The sequence below is a fragment of the Jatropha curcas genome, chromosome 2 (genome assembly GCF_041381405.1).
Source record: "Jatropha curcas cultivar XTBG-Jc1 chromosome 2, XTBG_Jcur_1.0, whole genome shotgun sequence".
NCBI lineage: Eukaryota > Viridiplantae > Streptophyta > Magnoliopsida > Malpighiales > Euphorbiaceae > Jatropha > Jatropha curcas.
Genome location: NC_143152.1, coordinates 23,390,162 through 23,410,968, shown reverse-complemented (window position 1 = coordinate 23,410,968; position 20,807 = coordinate 23,390,162). Strand labels below are relative to the sequence as shown.

Below are 20,807 nucleotides of genomic sequence, written 5' to 3'. Positions count from 1 at the left end.
TAATCAGTACTACCCAAATTTTATATTTTTCCGCATGTCAACATACAGCCCATCCATCGGGCAATTCACATCAAACAATCCCGTCCACCATAACCATCATTTATTAGTCACCCGTCATACATGCATAGGCACTTGTTAATCCTATCTCTAATTCATTTTAAATTTCCATAATATCATAATTACTTATACCGTAAATTATAATTTTCTTCTAGTTATACTTCTTAAAATTCCGGCAATTAACATATATAATTATTAGTTACAATTCATATATCAATATCAATACTGAATTTCTAATCAAACTCATAGCCCACAGTCTAGCAAATTCATTAATAAACAAGGAATTCATTTTAATATACCGTTTCTAATCTCATCATCATTAAACACATTAAAATGAACAATATGGCTGCTGCCATTACACCAAACTTCAAGTCGACTTCATTAACATCAATCATTACACAATCATATCACCCTACGTATATATAAGAGCACATCATTTAAGTAACTAAACATTATTTGAAATTCTATACTTATAAGGGTAAAGTATATTTGCCGACTAACTAGATGCCTTATTAGATAACCAACAATTTATGTAGTGTTATAACTTTTCTAGATAATGAAATAATTCTGAGATTATACAACACCTTTATAACTTACATTTTTAACTTAGTAACCTATTTATCAAGTCGGCGTCAGTTCACAGCTTTGGTACCAATCGACATCAAATAAAAAAAACTAATTATAGACATAAAATCTACACAAAAATAAAACATTCTGTCTTCTAGGAATTTCGGTCACCAGAACCACCACCGGCAAGCAGTACAGCCGCCATCAGCGATGGCCGGAATTGATACCATCCTCTAAACAATGCAAAATTATAGTTGGATTAATCCAAATTCAGAGAGGAGTTCAACCACGCTATCAATTTCATCAAGCAATAACTATTTCTAAACCAATTGACAAAAATCCTATTTCAACGTAACTTAGCAATGATTAAGATATCTCCCATTATTACACAAATTAACTAAAGAAACTATTTACAGAAGAATTAGAGAGCGATAATCGGCCTACCTTGTCGGTAATAGTTGCCGGAGTTGCTCGGAGGGAAGGACAGCGATCGCACCCTTTTGCGATTCGACTATCACTCGTTCGAATAGTTTCTGTGCTGTGAAGACGAAGTCAGAGAGAGAGAGAGAGAGAGAGACAGAGAGACAGAGAGACAGGGACGTGAGGGTGCAGCGGCGGCGGTAGGAGGCAGTGACGTTGGCTGGTGAACGGAACAGAAAGGGGAGGGGAGTCTGTGGTCGGTGCTAACGGGAAGGAGAGGGGGAGAGCTGTCGCGCGCTGGAGAAGAAAAAGGAGGAGAAAAGAAAAGAAAAAGAAAGAAAGAAAAAAAAAAAAGAAAGAAAGAAAGAAAAAAAAATCTGTGCCTTCTAGACCATTCCGGTTCGATTCGAACTGGTTTGGTCTGACTTAGTAATTTGGTCTCATTTTCTTTGGTTTTCGAGTTTTTCACTCGGTTTTTAGATTATTCGTGTGGTTTTCGACATATTAAATTAATTTTCGGATCCGGTTCGATTTATTTTGATTGTTTAGTTCAGGTCCATAATAATAGTAATCATATTTGATTTTTAGGATGATTAATTTATATGTATCTATATTCTTATAATAAATTAATAGCCAAAGTTCCATATTATTTCTCGAATATTTTAAAATGTTCTTAAATCAAAAGTTTCGATAATACATTTTGGGCTTGGGCCCAATATCACAGAATTGGGCTTGATTTGAGACTGTATTTCTATTTGTAGCCCACATGTGAAAATTTTCGATTTTTGATTTAAATTAAATTCAAAAGTTTCGAAAATAAAAATTCGGGGTATTACAATTTATTTCTTCCTTTAAAATAGCAATTTAAATATCAAATATGTCATTTACATTCTCTTCAACATACTGATTCATATAATTTTTATTATACGCTAATTGCTTTTATTTTTCGCTTAAGTACCAAATTGATTTATAAAAATCATCATATAGCTTTTATTTTACGTTTTATAAGTAACTTACATGTTTTGCTAATAACTTCTACTATAACCTCTTTTAGTAAATAAATATATTTTAACAATATAATAAAAAATTAATCTAATAAATAAAATTAAATATTAATTTATAAATAATAGTAAATTTTATTTTCATTTTTTTTGCCAATCAAAATCATGAAATTATTTAAAAATTTTATTAATAAAATTATATTCCTTAATAGAATGAATTAAATAAGATATCAATATAATTAATCAAATTTGAGATGTTTAAAATAACTAATTTTTTATCTTATTTTTTGGCAAATCAAATTAGAGTGCAATTTGTAATTAAAAAAATTTAACCATATCCTTGTTAAATCAAAATCTTATTTATCTAGATATATTTATTTAAAATAATTTCAAAAAAAATAAAAATTTTCAAATGCCTCATGTTTACACCTATTCATTTAAAATAATAATGTTGAAGATAAATTACAATAATAGTAAATAAAAATAAAATAAGTACTAATAATAATAAATTATTAAATTATTATTAATAATTTATATAATAATAGATTAAAATAAAACATAATTAGACGTAATAAGATAATAATAGTAAAATTTTAAATTTTCAAATGCTTAATTATCTATATGTATTTATCTATTAAAAAATTTTAGAAAAACATCCAATCAAATTATAGAGATATTATATATATTTTTATGTTAAAATTTTTAATTGGTTATGACTAAAAATATTTTAGAGTATCTTAAATTTTACAAGGATAATATAGAAAATCTCATTATTCTCTCTCATTCATACTTTTATATATAGTATAGATAAATAGCATAGATAGATATCTTAAGCAGTGCAAATTAGATAAAATATTTTATAAGTGATGACTGTAAGTATTTCAAATTTTGAATTTAAATCTTATAAACAAAACTCGCTTAAAAATAAAATATATTTTCATTGATCTAATCTTTTGTTAATAAAAAATCAAAGACTTTAACTAAACTTGATGGAATTGTTGTATGATGTTTGTTGCTTCATACATTGTATTAACAACCTGTTTACGGAAAGCTATGTCAACTATATAAATGTAAAATTAAGTTTAAGCATCCTTTGAATCTGAACTTTTTAAATAGTTGAAACTTAAATAGATTTAGGATAGGATTAGTAATATTTTACTAGGGCTGTAAATGAATCGAGCAAAGCCGAACTGGAATCGAGCCAAGCTGATGGTATGCATTTTGAACTCAATTTTCTTTTTAAAATGTTTGCAGTCGGTTCTTACCATATTTCTCTTTGTTTTTTACTTACAAATTTATTCATTGTTTTATTTTATTTGTTTCATTTTAGCTTGATAATTGATGGTTTGCTAAAATGAGTTCAAAACATTCTCTCCTTTGTTCTTTAATTTTCAATTTTTGAGGAATTTTTTTTTTCATTTTGGGGGTAAAAATAAATACCAAATCAAAACATTTACAGTTTAGAGCTCTGAATGATTTAAAGAAATTAAAGAAATGAGTACTAGAAAAGAATCCAACAATTGTTTTCATTTACAGTTAAATGGAAACTAGTTGAAACATGGTAAGCTTGCATTGAAAATCAATTGTTTTCCATTTGAATTTGATTTGCACGGACACAGACAATGCTAGTTCCGATGAACTTAAAGCGTTCGACAAAAAAATCAAGCTAGTGAGTTCCACTAGCTGGAAGGGTCCTGTATGCACCTCTTTTTGTTCTCACATGACTCCTCCTTCTCCTCGTTCTCTTCCTCATCTACTCCTCGATGATGTTCTGTTGAATCAGCGTCGCATCTTTTCCTCTGAGGGATCACTTGAAAGAATGAATCCTTCCAATCTTTTGTTTCCAAGAACTTGAGAAGTATCTCTATTACTTGGTTTACTGTAAGGACCTGCACAGCCAACGATATGAAAAGTTAGATGGAAAGAATGCCAGATTCACCTCTTATTTACCATTTATAATAAATCATACAATTTGTTTTAGCTATGTCGAATCCATAGGAGTCAAATGAACATTCTCATTCATACCAAACATGAACATAAAATTCTCAATGAATTTCACAAAATCGTGCAAAATTTATTTACGCAGAAGGGCCTTAAAATTCAACACATTAGTTTACAAGGAAATCGACATGCCATGAGGTATGAGAAGGAATATCCACTTTCCAAACACAGGGCAACTTCATTTAACAATCAAAAGCTTCAGAATTGAAAAGTAAATAAAGAAAGATAATTGCAGTCAAATTTAATGCCTAAAATAAGTTAGGGGTGGTTTCAGGTGCAAGAGCATTAAAATTAAAATGACAGGAAGTTAACAGAACCTGAAATTATAAAAAACAACCATTAAATAGTTATATGCATGTAAAGAGAATTTTCCTAGCATAATCTCCATAATTCCCTCCCTAAACAATGTGGAATTGGATAAAGCTAAATACAGCTTGCCAAACATACACAATTCTCGCGCAGGCTCATTTCTGTCCACACACTCTACAGCTAGGAGGCTGTAGAGCCAAAAAGACACAATGTTTTCCTAGTGTCAATGTCAAACACACAGCTCAAGTGTGTCCGAAACAGCTCCATATGTGTCCAAACCTTTAATATTTTTTTAATCTTATGACACGCATCTGGGACATATATTAGATTCTCTAATTTGTGCCAGACAACTTCACAGATTGACATGAAAGAATTTACTACTGCACAGATTGACATGAAAAGTGTAGCATTTACTACTGCACATTCGACATCAAAGAGAAACTACATGCTCCAAATTTCATAGGCTCTATCCCTTCAGTATGTGAAATGCAAGCAACAAAATACTTGACATGAAAGAATTAACACAAAAGCAAACAAATGACAAGTAATAATCAACTCAGAAGCCTATAGAAGAAGAAATTGCAAATCCGAAGACCAATACCTGAGAACTTGACATCTTCAAGTGATTGCCTATAGGGAGTTTTGCAGTTTGGATTCCTTGCTCTTGAGCTTTCTTCATGGTTAACCCTTTCCACCGATTCCGATCTACTAGGCCACCAACAATATATATTCTTTTCAGATCAAGTTCATCAAGCTCAGTCTCTGCATCTGCTGTAAGATAAACTAGATTTTCTTTCTGGTCTTGCAATGCCTCAATGTACGATCGACTTTCTTTCTCAATTATCCATTTGTCAAATCCTGGAAGTCTTTGCAATTGGCTTTCCATTTCTCCTGCACAACCAGTCAACCAGAGGAGACCAGGGGTCGCACATCTTCCATTCACGGCATAGCAATACATAATCTGCAAATCCATTTAAACATAACAGAAATTTAATTATTTACATAGTTCGTCTCAGAAAGCCTTAAAAAACAAGCATTTAGTTCAATTCCATTTGCTCAATTTGCAGTCTTAAAACGTAAGAATTCATTTTTTGAAGAAAACCCCAAGAACACTGTATGCAAAAAAGAAAAGAAATCCCCTACTCACTTTCCATTATTCCAAACACCGAGGGCTTGTTAGTGCACCTTGGAAATGAATATCTATACTGAAAAACTCCTCTTCTAAGTTTAATTTTAAAAATAAATTTAAAAAAATTCGTTAGTTAAATTAACTCCTTTACTCATAAAAATATACAATTTCAGTATAAATTAAAATTATTCAACCATAACCAAAAAAAAAAAAAAAAAAAAAAAAATCCCATTCTAAGAATTGTATTCTACTCCAAATTCCAGCGCCAAACATAAAATTCTATTTATCATAAAATCAATGGAGATGAATTTTCAGAGACAATGTGAATGTATAAGAGACCTGTTGAACGAGACTGTGAATCTCAGAGGAAGTCATGAGATGAGAGAATTCTAAATCGATAACGATTTTTTGACCGTTGGATTTCGCTTCTGTTAATCTCTGGATTTTATTTTCTCTTTCCTCAGATCGTTTCTCCATTCTCTCCTTCCTTAGCTCTCTTCTCGACTCGATTAGCTTTTCCCTCTCCTCTTCAGAGACGCCGGCTAGAGTTTCTTCCCATTCCTTTCGCTTTCTCTCTGCCTCTTTCTTCTTTTGCTCTTTCATTAACGCCTTCTTCTCTGCTTTTTTCGCTTCGAATTTTTGCTGCTTTAAAAGCTTCTTTTGGGCGTTTTTCGAAAGAGGCTGCGGTTGTGGAGACGGTGGCTGCTGTTCATCTTGTGGAGGAATCGGCTGCAAATCGGATCGGTTGTCGAGGGTGGTTTGTTCAATTTGTGTGTCGTCAGCTACCATTGTTGCGCTTGCTGTTGCAGAGACTTCCGTGCTCATAGAATGTATGGGGTTAAGCTTAAGGTTAAGCGTGGGAGGGTTTAGGTTTCCCATTTTCTTTCTGTTCACATTTGTTATTCGTGTTGTATGTAACACAGCGTCGTTTGTTGGCGTAGTGCTCGTGTCGGTAATAAAATCGGCCGGATTTATTATTTCACCCTCAACTTTTAAGTAGAGCTCGTATCAGCAATAAAATCGGGCCGGATGTATTGTTTCACACTCAATTAAACCTAATATTCTAATTTCACTCCAATTTAATTTTTATATCAATTTTATATGAATTTTGACTTTTATTGCAAATTAGAGTTTTTTATGACGTGCATTACACATTAAATGTGCTCGTTATATGTTCATTTAATTTTTTATTTATATAATATTAGAGTATACATTTTTATTTAGATTGAGTGATACATACAATAAATATTTTTTTATTATATGTCAATATATTGAATCATATAATTTTTATTATACGTTAGTTGCTTTCATTTTCTTTTTTAAGGAAAAAATAAATTAATTTATAAAAATTATTATATAACTTTTATTACATGTTTTATAATTAATTTACATATTTTGTTCATAACTTTCACTATAATCTCTTCTAGTAAATAAACGTATTTTAACAATAAAATAAGAAACCAATCTAATAAATTAAATTAAATATTTATAATAATAATAATAATATTTTTTACCAATCAAAATCAGGAAAGGATTTAAAAAATTATTAATAAAATTATATTCTTTAATAGAAATAGGATTTGAATTATATAAGATATCAATATAACTAATTAAATTTGAGATGTTTAAAAATAATATTTTTTTTATTTTATTTTTTGGCCAATCAAATTAGAGTGCAATTTATAATTGATAATACATAATAGTAAAATATATAAATAATGTATTAATAAATCAAAATATTAGACCCCTAAATAAACTTCAACTAACAAATCATGCAAAATTTCTATAATCCTTATCCTAAATAATTATCCTTGCTCTAATATAAATATCACGATTTTCACCCATAAGGGGATCTTTGAATACCCAATTTCTAAGAACTTAACAATTGGTGCGGTGAGCGTGGAACACACCTTTAAACCCTAGAAAAACCTCAACCTTTTCCTCTTAAATATTATGGCTAACGATTCAGTCGAACACCCTAGCATGGAAGGCCAGGGCAACAACCATGGCTAAGCAACTGAACAATCCATACTACCTCCCCCGCAACAATTGATCTTCAGGTGGCGGATGCCCTAGCCCAAGCATATTCGCAATTCACCACTTTGTTAAAAACGCCTTCTATGAATGGCAAACTACCACCCCAAGATGGACCAATAAATTAATGCCATGGAGAGCACAGTGCACCTCCACCATCACCTAAGCCACAAAGCCACCTCGCATCTGAACAACTCCATGAGATGGAGTTAGAGGCGAATCTTAGCATGATCGCCACCTATGGTCAGGAACCAAGCCACACACAACCGATTTTGGATAGTGAATCTCCGAAACGTCGTCAAAGAACTAGTTAGAGAATGTAGAGAGATAGGAGAGGTAGGGGACTATGGTTTCCAGCAGGACTCATCTTTGTTAGCCAATATTCTTGGTGCAGTCTTTCCTCCAAATTCAAAATTTCGATCTTTTCAACCGTATGATGGATGTACCGATCTCCGGAGCCACTTGGCCACCTTTGGAACTATGATGTATCTTTAAATCAACTCTGAAGACCTCATATGTAAGGTTTTCCCAAACACACTGAAAGGAGCAGCTCATGAGTGGTACCAGACTCAAAATAGGATCTATTCAATCATTCTCACAATTAGCTATAACATTTCGAGCTCGGTTTATAATATGTGTACCATCCCGAAAAATATCATCTGACCTAGTAGACTTAAAAAGGGAAGATGGAGAGACTCTGAGACAATACATCTCCAGATTTCAAAGAATGGCGATGCAGATAGAGAACCTGAATGATGAAGTGGCTATCAATTTTATGGCAAAGAATTATAGGTATAAAACATTATTCGAAAGTCTGAGTATAGATCCTCTTCTAACTTTTATCGAACTCATGGCACGGGCCCACAAATACACAAAACTGGACAAACCTACAAGGCCTAACATAGAAGGTCGCCTAAGGAGGAGAAAGCTAGACACAGATGACACCCCTCCCCTGTAACATCCCTTCCCGGTCCACCCGTTAACCCGAATGAACCGAGCCGAGACGCTACAATCTGGTTGAACTTATGTCCTGTCATGCTGATATCATCCTGTATGCTAAATATGAATACAAAACACTCCCAATTAAACTCTAAACTTCCAACATCTCCAAATAATCATCATAACACAATAACACTTTATATATCTTTTCATAATTGTATAAATCCTCAGTATCATTTAATATCCAGCAATTAATTGCATTCATTATATATATCAAGTCTTCATGACCTAATCATACCAACTATAGTAAAATAGTTCATATTCAATCATTTCCTCCAAATACTTACACCAAAATAATTACATGCTTCAATGATATTTCCAATCACATAAGCTCTAACAAATGTAATAATTATACATGCCATAATTCTTAATTATACAACTCTCAATCTATTATGACCAAATTAATCACTTCTGCTTTGATAGTACTCTTCAAGTCTTCAAGTAGCAACCACGATCTTCAACCTACGCGTGATAAAAATCGATGCGCTGAGTATAAAACTCAGTGGTGCTCATAATTCACATACTTAACAAAGTGTGATGACAACTAACTTAAAATACAAATTTCATAAAAGCATTGAAAATCATAGATTCAGTAAATTTCAACATCAATGTATCTTTATAGCAAAGAATAACTTCTAATGCATAACATAAATAATTTAGTTCAAATTATCTCATAACTCCTTTACATGAACCTTTAATCACACATATCATGATACTATCATGATCTTACCTGCTGTTCATTATGCTGTATGAATTAAATAAATAAACATGTAAGAACACATAACAATATATTTTTATTGTCTTACTTGCTGTTCATTATGCTATATGACTTATGCACTTTTAGTCACATCATATAAGTTATGATTAATAACATCTCATGACTGTATGGCTCCTTAAAGATTCTGTAACGTCCCATTTTTCTATTGAATCGGGTCGTTGTTTAGAGTCGAATCGCGCTGATCCAAAACCCGGTTCGATCCATTAGATTCTAGAGTGGACTAGAATGGGATGTAATTGAAATAAGGAAAAGAAGTGGACCTACTTGAAGGAAACAAAAAGATCAAAGTATAAGGATTAGGACTTGATTTCACTAAAGTGTAAAGTTGAGGTATTGAGTTGTATCATTTTGACACTTGAGGTGCCATTTGGTAATTTTCATATATAAATCAATGACATTCTAGAGACTACCCGTGGATTCCATTTCATTTTCATTTCTTCATCCTTATCTTCATCTTCTTCCTCTACTTTCCTCTTATACTTTCTTTTCTCCATCACGTTTAATGGTGGGGAAGATTTTAATGGGAGCTAAGCATTAATTCAACTTCTATTCTATCCAAGTAAGTAAACCTTCTTGAATTTCATACTTGACTCATTTGGTGATCCTGTTAGATAATTTATAAGAACTTTATTGTATAGGAGAGGTGAGCCAAAGGTAGAAGGAAGCTAAAAGAAGAGCTTAAGCTTATTGGCGTAAAGGTGTGCTATCTCTTTTAGTTTAATCAATATCCTTGCATGAGAAATTGTGTGGTGTGTTGTTAATGAGATAATATTGCTTCACGTTGAGTGGGAGGACTGGTAATGGTGAGAAAACAGGGGATGGAATGAGTTTATGCTGAACCAGAGTTTGCTGGAAATTTTACTAGCAACTTTATCTTGATTTTGACCCCATTTAATGATGGAACTAGGAATTGTCATAGAAGAGTTATTTGTTCCTCTATGTGTTATCTTTACGTGGGCTTTTGAATCATTCAATTTGGAGTTGTATATTGAGAGTTATGGCCAAAAGAACACAGACTGCACAATCTGGAATCACGTCGCGCGCTCGCGCATACTGGAAAGCAAGTCGCGCTCGCGATTCCCTATTGCGCGCTCGCGACTTGAGTCAGGTAGCTCTCTGACTCTCAAATGGCACAACTCGCGCTCGCGACTTTCACATGCGCGGTCGCGACTTTGGCCAGAAGCTCTCTGACTCTCAGTGTGCGCATCTCGCGCTCGCGAATCACACAAGCGCGCTCGCGACTTCATCTCGCGCTCGCGACTTGTGCTGCGCGGTCGCGACTTCAGCCAGAAACACACTGACTCTCAAGATGCACAAGTCGCGCTCGCGACTTTCACATGCGCGGTCGCGACTTGTGCTGTGACACTTTTTTGCCTTTCATTTGCTATGTAATTACATTCCTTTGCTCAACATGCATGCATCCAATCATTTTACAACAAAAATACAACATAAGAACATGGATTAAAACAACATGTGAGCATTCATATGATGTGAAATCAAATCAACATGATGAATTATGAAGTTATGCAACCATTTATGTATTATGATGTTATATTATTGACATGTACATAATAAGCTCCATTGAGGTTAGGGAGAAACCATGTAGATAAGGCTATGTCGCGACATAGAATAGCAGATCTGCGCCCCATACAGTTTGGAACTCCGGCTACAGGCCGTTGAGTGAATATGATTAAACCGTGCGGTGCAAATCCGGTTAGGGGCACCAAAGCGGACAGTATCTCACTAGATCATACAGTGGCATAGGCGAATCCGGTTCGGGGCCTATAGCCTACAGTATTCATACAGTTTATCTTATCACTTAGGTTTCACTATAACCTTATGGAGCTATACAGTTATATCGACTACAAATTGCATAATCATACAGTATACTAAACAACAAGAAAGATCATTAAGGGAAAATGAAAGTATCATGATATGTGTGCTTACATTCCATATGTAAGTAAATGTTTAGTTCTACATATGTATGTGCTTATATGTTTCTTCATTCATTGTGATATTCACTGAGTTTAATCAAAGTTGCAGAGTTCATACAACATAAAGAACATCAGGTAAGATTATGAAAGTATCATGTTATATATGCTTACAAATTTATTTATTTAATTCTTAATGAGCCATACAGTTATGCAATGTTGTAATCATACCTTATATGCTGTGACTAAAGTGCATCAGTCATACAACAGAATGAACAGCAAGTAAGAAAATGGAAATATAATGTTATGTATTCATACATATCTATTGATTTCATGCAGACAACACAATGAACAGCAGGTAAGACCATGATAGTATCATAATGTGTAATATACGGTTCATGTAAAGGAGTTATGAGAGAAGTAGATTAATTATGTTTATGAGTTAGAAGTTTATTCGTTGCTACAAAGAGACATTCATGTTAAAATTTACTGATTCTATGAGTATCAATGCTTTATGAAATTGGTATTTGAAGTTAGTTGCCATCGTACTTTGTTTAGTATGTGAATTATGAGCACCACTGAGTTTTATACTCAGCGCGTCGATTTTCATCACGCGCAGGTTGAAGATCGTGGTTGCTACTTGAAGACTTGAGGAGTCCTATCAAAGCAGAAGTGCTTAATTTGGTCATAATAGATTGAGAGATGTAGAATTAAGATTTATGGCATGTATTAAGAGTTATGGCATGTATAATTCTTTTATTGTTAGAGCTTATGTGATTGTAAAAATAAGTGAAACATGTAATTATTTTGGCGTAAGTAGTTGGTGATAAGAATAATATTTATGAAATGATTGAAGATGAAATAGTTTACTATAGTTGATATGATTAGGTCATGAAAACTTGATATAGATTCTGAATGAAATTAATTGCTAGATATTAAATGCTTTTGAGGATTTATATAATTATGTAAAGATATATAGATAAAGGGTTATTGTGTTATGATGATTCTTGGAGATGTTGGAAGTTTAGAGTGTAATTGGGAGTGTTTATATTCATATTTTGCATACAGTATGCTATCCGCATGACAAGATATAAGTGCAACCAGATTGTAGCGTCTCGGCTCGGTTCATTCGGGTTAACGGGTGGACCGGGAAGGGGTGTTACAGATTCAATAAATAAACTTGTAAGCATATATAGCATTATACTTTCATGATCTTACCTGATGTTCTTTATGCTGTATGAATTCTGCAACTTTTATTAAAACTCAGTGAATATCGCAACGAATAAAGAAAAATATAAGCACATACGTATGTAGAAATAACAGGTACTCACATATGGAATGTAAGCACACATATCATGATACTTTCATTATCATACTTGCTGCTCGTTATACTGTATGATTATGCAATGTGTAGTCAATATAACTGTATAGCTCCATAAGGTTATAGTGAAACCAAAGTGATAAGAAAAACTGTATGAAACTGTATGAATACTGTATGACTGGGCTGCTATGGCCATTATATAATCATATCCACTCAACGGCCTGTAGCCGGAGTACCAAACTGTATGAGGCGCAGATCTGCTATCCTATGTCGCGACATAGCCTTATCTACGTGGTTTCTACCTAACCTCAATGGAGCATATTAATGGTATGTCAATAGATAAAACAAAAGCATAGTAACTATGTCATAATTTGCACGCTTGTGTCATGTTATTTTCACATGCTTGTGTCATAAAATTAACTGCTTCATAATTTCATAAACCTTACTGCTTACCTGTATGCTAATAGCCTCGCCAAGCGGGCAACTTGTGTCATGTTAGTTTCACACCATTTGCATGCTTGCATTTTGTGTTTATACATGTGTTCATGTTGTCTTTTTGCTTTAAAATGATTGAAGGCATACAAGTTGAGCAAAGGAATACAATTGCATAGAATTCATAACTTCATACACCATAGTGTTTATCTCATTTCACATCATTTGCATGCTTGCATGTTGGTTTGATACATGTTCTCATGTTGTCTTTTTGTTTTAAAATGATTGGAGGCATACAAGTTGAGCAAAGGAATACAATTGCATAGAATTCATAACTTCATACACCATAGTGTTTACCTCATTTCACATCATTTGCATGCTTGCATGTTGGTTTGATACATGTTCTCATGTTGTCTTTTTGTTTTAAAATGATTGGAGGCATACAAGTTGAGCAAAGGAATACAATTGCATAGAAAATGAAGTCCAAAAGAGCATCAGAACACAATTCGCGAGGGCGCCATGCAAAGTCGCGAGTGCGAGAAGCGCACAAGAGGGTCAGAGAGTTTACAGGCCAAATTCGCGAGCGCAAGAAGTGCAAAATGAGAGTCAGAGAGTTTACAGGCATAATTCGCGAGCGCGCGTCGTGTTTTCCAGCCTGCGCAGTCTGTACTATTTTGGTCATATCTCTCAATTTACAACTCCGATTTGGGTGATTCAAAAACCCATGGAAAGCTAACACATAGAGGAATAAATAACTCTTCTATGACACTTCCTAATTCCATCATTAAATAGGGTCAAAATCAAGGTGAATTTACTGGTTACTTTTCCAGCAAAACCTGTTTCAGCATGAACTCAATATCTACTTCATTTATTCATTTCATCTCATGCTTTTTCACCATTTTCAGTCATCTTACTCAACATTAAACAACATATTTTCTCATTATCAACACACCACACAAATTCTCATGCAAGGAAATTAATTAAACTAAAAGAGATAGCACACCTTCACTCCAAAAAGCTTGAGCTCTTCTTTTAAGCTTCCTATTTCTTCTACCTTTGGCTCACCTCTCCTATACATAAGAATTCTTATGAATCATCTAAAAATATCACCAAATGATTCAATTAGGAAATTCTCGAAGGTTTACTTACTTGGATAGAATAGAAGTTGAATTAATGCTTAACTCCCATTAAAATCTTCATTACCATTAAAAGTGATGGAGAAAGGAAGGTGGAAGAGGAAAGTAGAGGAAGAAGATGAAGATAAGGATGAAGAAAGGAAATGAAATGGAACCCACGGGTACATCTCCAAAATATCAATGATTTTTATATGAAAATTACCAAATGGTACCTCAAGTGTCAATATGGTACAACTCAAGACCTCAACTTTATAATTTCGTACAAGCAAATCCTAATCCTTATACTTTGATCTTTTTGTTTCCTTCAAGTAAGTCCACTTCTTTTCCTGATTTCAATTAACTCCCATTCTACCCCACTCTGGACTCTAATAGCTCGGACTGGGTTTTGGATTAGCCCGACTCGACTCTAAGCAACAACTCGATTCAATAGAAAAATGGGACGTTACATCCCCAGTAAGAAGATGCTCACCCAGAAGATCGCCCCTCCGATACCCACAAACTAGTTATGATGTTAGAACACCATACTTAAGAGATGATAGATCGCAGCGAGATTGAGAGTTTACTCCTTTGAACATGTCACATTCGGAGATACTATCTGGGGTGAGAGAGCATGGGAGCAAAGTTCAGCTTTACTACCCCAGAAAGATGAATGAGGGGTTACCGAGACAAGAACAAGTATTGCGAATTTCATAGGGACATTGGACATGAGATCGAAGCCTGTTGGCAATTGAAGAAGGAGATTAAACATCTCATACAAAAAGGCAAGCTAAAAGAATTCGTGGGGAGAGCTTGAAAGGAAACTGAAGAAAAAAAATAGGTGAGGCAGTGCAATACTTTAGGCACAATTCACACTATCTTTGGTGGTTCCACAGGATGTGATAGCAACTCTACTAGAAAAAGGAGAGCTGAGAAGTTTATTTTGTCTTACCTCAACAAAGGCTGAACATAAGACCCCTTATCTCATTCTTCGAAGCAAATGGCGAGCATGTACAAACCCCACACAATGATGCTCTGGTAATAGAGGGAGTTTTGGAAATTTTCTTGGTGAAAAGAATCCTAGTGGACAATGGCAGTGTGATCAACTTATTAACTATGGGGGTTTTTAAAGCCTTGAAGCTAGATCAGGTGAAGCTAAAGCTCGTCCGAAGCCCTTTAGTCAATTTAGCGAGAAGGCCAGTCCAGGTAGCAGGATCTATATATATATAACTTTAGAACTTGGAATCGAAGGCATCTCAAGAAGATTTAAATCGAATTCATGGTAACGGACATCCACTTTCCATATAATGCCATATTAGGCAGGCCCGCCCCATACGAGTTGGAAGCAATCACATGCATCAGGTATCTCACTTTAAAATTTTACTTTGATAATAATGAAGTTATGGTTGTGAAGGAAAATCAAAAGAGAGCTCGAGAAGCATACATGGTAGTACTAAAAAGGATACCTCTTGCCCTGCCCATTATGTGGATGTCAGGTGAGGAAACAAGCACAATGCAAGATGAGCATCAACCTTTTAACATACCCAGAAGTATCTCAGATTCAAGCCCAACACTTGTGGGCGAACTGATCAAATGGGAAGTAAAGCTGGGAAAAAACCTAACCTTGGGAGTTGACTGCCCGTGGAAATACAAAGTAGTATTAGAAAAGTGTTAGGAGACAATATCAATAACTTTGCATGGACGACCAAAGATATAATTGGGATTAATCCTGACACCATATCTCATAAGCTCAATATTGACCCAGACTACAAGCTTGTAAAGTAAAAGAAACAATGTTAGGTGCCGAAAAGACAACAAGTCATGGTGTCTATGGTAGATAGATTGTTGCAAGCAGGATTTATAAGAGAAGTTAGCTACCCAGAATGGTTGCGAATATGGTCATAGTACCTAAACCCAATGGAAATTGGAGACTATGCCTAGATTTTACCGATCTGAATAAAGCATGCCCTAAAGACCCCTACCCTTTGCCCAATATAGACCAATCGGTAGACTCAACAGTTAGCTATGAGGTATACAACTTTGTAAATACAGCTACTGGATACCACCAAATAAGGATGAACAAGCTAGATAAAGAGAAGACAAGCTTCATTACAGATAAGGGGATTTATTACTATCAGGTGATGCCCTTTGACCTGAAAAACGTAGGAGCCACATACCAGAGATTGGTCAATAACATGTTCCAACACCAAATAGGGTGAATGGTAGAAGTATATGTAGATGACTTGAAAGAGGCATTTGAAATTTTAAACAAGTTCAATATGAAGCTGAACCTAGATAAGTGCACAATTGGGATAAAAGCAAGCAAGTTTTTGAGCTTCATGATACCACAAAGGGGAATTAAGGGGAACCCTAAGAAGATCAAAGTAATCTTGGAGATGCAAGAACCTACTAACATTCATGAAATTTAGCAACTGAATGGTCGAGTCACAGCTTTAGGACGTTTCATCTCATGCTCGGCTAAGAGGTGCATGTCTTTCTGCTGAACCCTAAAACAACTGAAGAGCTATTAGTGGGACGATAAGTGTCAGCTCGCCTTTGAAAAGATAAAAGAGTTTCTATCTTCAACTCCTCCTTTAAAGTATTTGGGAACTCAAAGAGAATTGAATTTAAGGCAGAGGAGATAGCTTGAGCTGATAAAAGATTATGATTGTGCTATAGATTATCAATTAGGACAAGCTAATGTAGTAGCTGATGCATTGAGTTATAACCACAGAGTTATCGTTAGTTCATGATCTATGGTCCATTAATGCAAAGTTTAAGGAGATTTATGATGACTGGGTGTTGGCTAGTCTACAAGTAAAGTCTTTATTGATTGAACAGATTAGAACAGCAGCACAAAATGATAATGAATATCAAAAGCTTCTTTTAGAAACACAAGACAGTAAAACGCCAGAATTTTCCATTAACAACGAGGGGCTACTACTATTTTAAGACCGATTTTGTGTCCCTTTTGATTTGGATTTAAGGCAACTTATCTTGAAGGAAGCATATAATTCTCCATTTGCTATGCACCCGGGTGGAACTAAGATGTATAGATATTTAAAAAGGAATTATTGGTGGAATGGTATAAGAAAGACATTGTTGAATTTATGGCTAAATGTTTAACCTGTCAGCAAGTTAAGGCAAAGCATCAAGTAACAGCAGGACTACATCATCCACTTCAAATTCTAGAGTAGAAATGGGATAGAGTGACTATGAATTTTATGATGGGACTTCCACTCACTCAGAAAAAGCAAGATGCAATTTGGGTGATAGTGGATAGATTGACAAAGAGTGCTCACTTCCTACCTGTTAAATCATATAATAGTTTGGAGAAATTGGAAGAATTATGTATTGATGAAATAGTCAAATTACATGGAGTGCCAGTATCCATTGTCTTTGATAAGGATCTAAGATTTACATTTAGATTCCGGGTAGTTTGTAAAAAGTCCTAGGGAATAGATTAAATTTTAGTATTGCATTTCATCCCCAAACAGATGGTCAGTCTGAGAAAATTATTCAGATATTAGAGGATATGCTTCGAGCTTGTGTACTTGAATTTGAGGATAGCTGGGATAGATATCTACTTTTAATGGAATTTGCTTATAATAACAGCTACCAGACAAGCATTAGAATGCCTCCATATGAAGCGTTGTATGGTAGAAAGTCTAGAACACCTTTATGCTGGGATGAAGTAGGTGATAGACAATTGCTAGGCCCAGAGATTATTTAGCAGGCTGAAAGAAGATCAAAGTAATTAAAGAAAGATTGAAAGCAGCCGTAGATAGTCAGAAATCCTATGTGGATTTGAAAAGAAGAAGTACAGAATATGACGTGGGTGATAAAGTATTTCTCAAGGTTTCTCCTTGGAAGCCAGTTGGACATTTGGAAGAAAAGGAAAGTTGAGACCTCGTTTTATAGAACCTTATGAAGTACTCGAGAGAATTGGTCCATTGGCATATAGATTAGCCTTACCTCCAGAGTTAGATAATATTCATAATGTTTTTCATGTTGCTATGCTACGGAGGTATAAATCTGATCCATCTCATGTATTGCCTCTAGAATTGATTGAAGTTAATCCTGACCTCACGGGTGATGAAGACTAGTGGCTATCTTAGCTAAAGAAACTAAGCAACTTCGGAATAAACAGATTCCTTTGGTTAAGGTATTATGGAGAAATCACTCAAGGGATGAAGCTACTTGGGAACACGAGGAAGATATGAGGAGACAGTACCTATAGCTTTTTCAAAGATCTATGATAGGTAAATTTCGAGACAAAATTTCTTTAAGGAGGGGAGAGTTGCAATATCCTCAATTTGATAATTCTAGGAATTCTAGTTATCATGTTAATTAGCATTATCCGAATAGCGATAATAATTGAAATTATCTTAATTTTAATATGTAAAACTATTAATTGGAAGTTAAAATGCAAATCAAAGTTAAGTTATGTCGTGAGGATCAAATTGGAATAAGATTAAATGAGTTTAAGCTTTGACAATGAGAAGTTAGCACGTGAAGCTCATTAAGCTAGCACATTGATTTATCATTTAATGAATTGATTATTAAACACCTAAGACATATGATTAAAGGTTAATTATGACTAGACTAATGATAAAAAATATTTAGGTGCAATTGTGTGAAAAAGGAAACAAAGAAGGATTAAGGTGCAAAATGGCAACTAAAGGACATTGGAGGAGTGTTTGTGGAACTAAAGGACATGGGAGAACGTGAATGAATGTTTTTAGTAGTGTTTGTAGAAATGGATTGTTACCAATGTGTTCTCAATTATGTTTAATATATGAAATGATTTATAGTTTTATAGCTGCTGATAGACATAGTTATTGCCCTGTAGATATCACTTCATTTGTTGAAGTTGATATTGTGATTGATATGGAAATGAATGATAAACAAATGATATTGTTCCCTCTTAAATGAGGTTGAGATTGTCCCTCTTTGTTGAGATATAAATCACAGATTGAGGTTGAGATAGTTTTGTCTTAATGAGCTCATAGGACAGTGATGACCCTTCTGATCAAGTCTATTTAAGATGTTGAGACTAAATCGAATGTTGTTAAGCTTCTTGAATTGATGCTTTTTTCTATAATTATGATGCTCGGTAACCATTTTTACACAAAGGCAATTTCATGATTTTGAGCAAAGAATTTTTATCACTATTGTTGATATACTTTATTACTAAACTCTTTACTGAGTTAAAAGAAATATTGATTTTCAAGAAAGATTAAATGAAAATGATTCTTGTATAAAGTTTTATTTACAGTTATGGTTAACCTTGGAAAAATGTGAATTTACACTTGATTATATATATATATATATATATATATATATATATATATATATATGCACCACCAAGCAATTTGCTTAGCAATAATGTTTTCTGTACTATCGAAGAGAAAAGAAGGGAGAAAGCAGAAGAGTGAGTCTTGCTAATTGCAAAATTCCTTTTTGAAAATTGTAAATGTAAGAGCAACTACTGTAGCTATTGTATATAGTTCCTTTTTGGGATCTTGTATGATGTATAGAACATTAACAGAACAAACATATGTAATTAAAGTTTATGTAAACTCTGAAAATGCTAGTATATAGTACAATATATATATATATATATATATGTGTGTGTGTGTGTGCGTGCGCGCGCGCGCGCGCGCACATGCGCTTTTATTATTACTTAAAGTAACTTACTCTTATTATTATTTATATATGAAAGTGAGATTGATTTCATATGTGTTGCATTTCAATTCTGTTTATGGGTTATGGAACCATTTGCGATGAACGAACTTGCATAATTGTAAAACAAAAATTTTATGATATTACTTGTACTTTCCCCTATATATATAAATTTATATTTTAAAAATGGAAAAAGCTTTTGATTCTGCTTCTAAATAATGTTCTTGAAAACAAATTAGCTAATGGGGATGTGTTTCAAAATTATTTTATTTAAGTCCTTTGTACTATGTTTATTGAGTTCTTATGTAAAGTAAGTGCTTAATAAGCATATTACGGACAACATGTCACATCAAGTGTGACATGTGTATAACTTAAATGTCCATTTAACTAAGAATATATTCAAAAAATATTTATGCTATTATAAATAATGTTGTAGTTCTCTTTATTACAAATCATTTTGATATTTATTTTATTTAAGTCCTTTGTACTATGTTTATTGAGTTTTTATGCAAAGTAAGTGCTTAATAAGCATATTACGGACAACATGTCACATCAAGTGTGACATGTGTATAACTTAAATGTCCATTTAACTAAGAATATATTCAAAAAATATTTATGCTATTATAAATAATGTTGTAGTTCTCTTTATTACAAATCATTTTGATATTTATCATTCCTGATTTATTTCAAGTAGCGTTTTTATTGTTATTTTTAAACATTTAATAATTCATAATAGTTTAATAAAAATAATAATTATAATAATTATTAAAATAATATTTCAATAACCGTGTGTGAAAAGCTATTTTTTGACTAGTATAATATAAATGCAAATCAAAAAGCTCCAAAATAACTAATGAAATTAGCAGCTATTGATTAGGACCTCTATCAGCAATAGTCCTACAATCAAATGAATTAGCGGCTGATTATCAGCTACCGATTAAAACGTTTACTAAACGCCTAAAATCTAGTTGTTAAACACAAACATAAATGAGAATAAAATTATTTTTATTGTGGTGCGCATTAATAAAAGA

The 20,807-nt window shown here is 33.5% G+C and overlaps 1 protein-coding gene and 1 long non-coding RNA gene across 2 annotated transcripts; both read right to left on the bottom strand.

The window, feature by feature from the left end:
* Positions 1 to 545: 545 nt before the first annotated feature.
* Positions 546 to 1,356, bottom strand: LOC149498427 (uncharacterized). Its single transcript, XR_016319475.1, has 2 exons — positions 1,069 to 1,356; positions 546 to 857 (listed from the first exon to the last, which is right to left on the bottom strand). It is a non-coding gene; the product is annotated as an uncharacterized LOC149498427 (long non-coding RNA).
* A 2,162-nt stretch (positions 1,357 to 3,518) lies between these two features.
* LOC105636208 (tRNA (guanine(9)-N1)-methyltransferase-like protein) lies at positions 3,519 to 6,447 on the bottom strand. Its single transcript, XM_012219417.4, has 3 exons — positions 5,824 to 6,447; positions 4,957 to 5,316; positions 3,519 to 3,934 (listed from the first exon to the last, which is right to left on the bottom strand). The coding sequence occupies exons 1-3, from the start codon at positions 6,361 to 6,363 to the stop codon at positions 3,725 to 3,727; spliced, it is 1,110 nt and encodes a 369-aa protein (XP_012074807.1). The 5' UTR covers positions 6,364 to 6,447; the 3' UTR covers positions 3,519 to 3,724.
* Between the last annotated feature and the right edge of the window lie 14,360 nt (positions 6,448 to 20,807).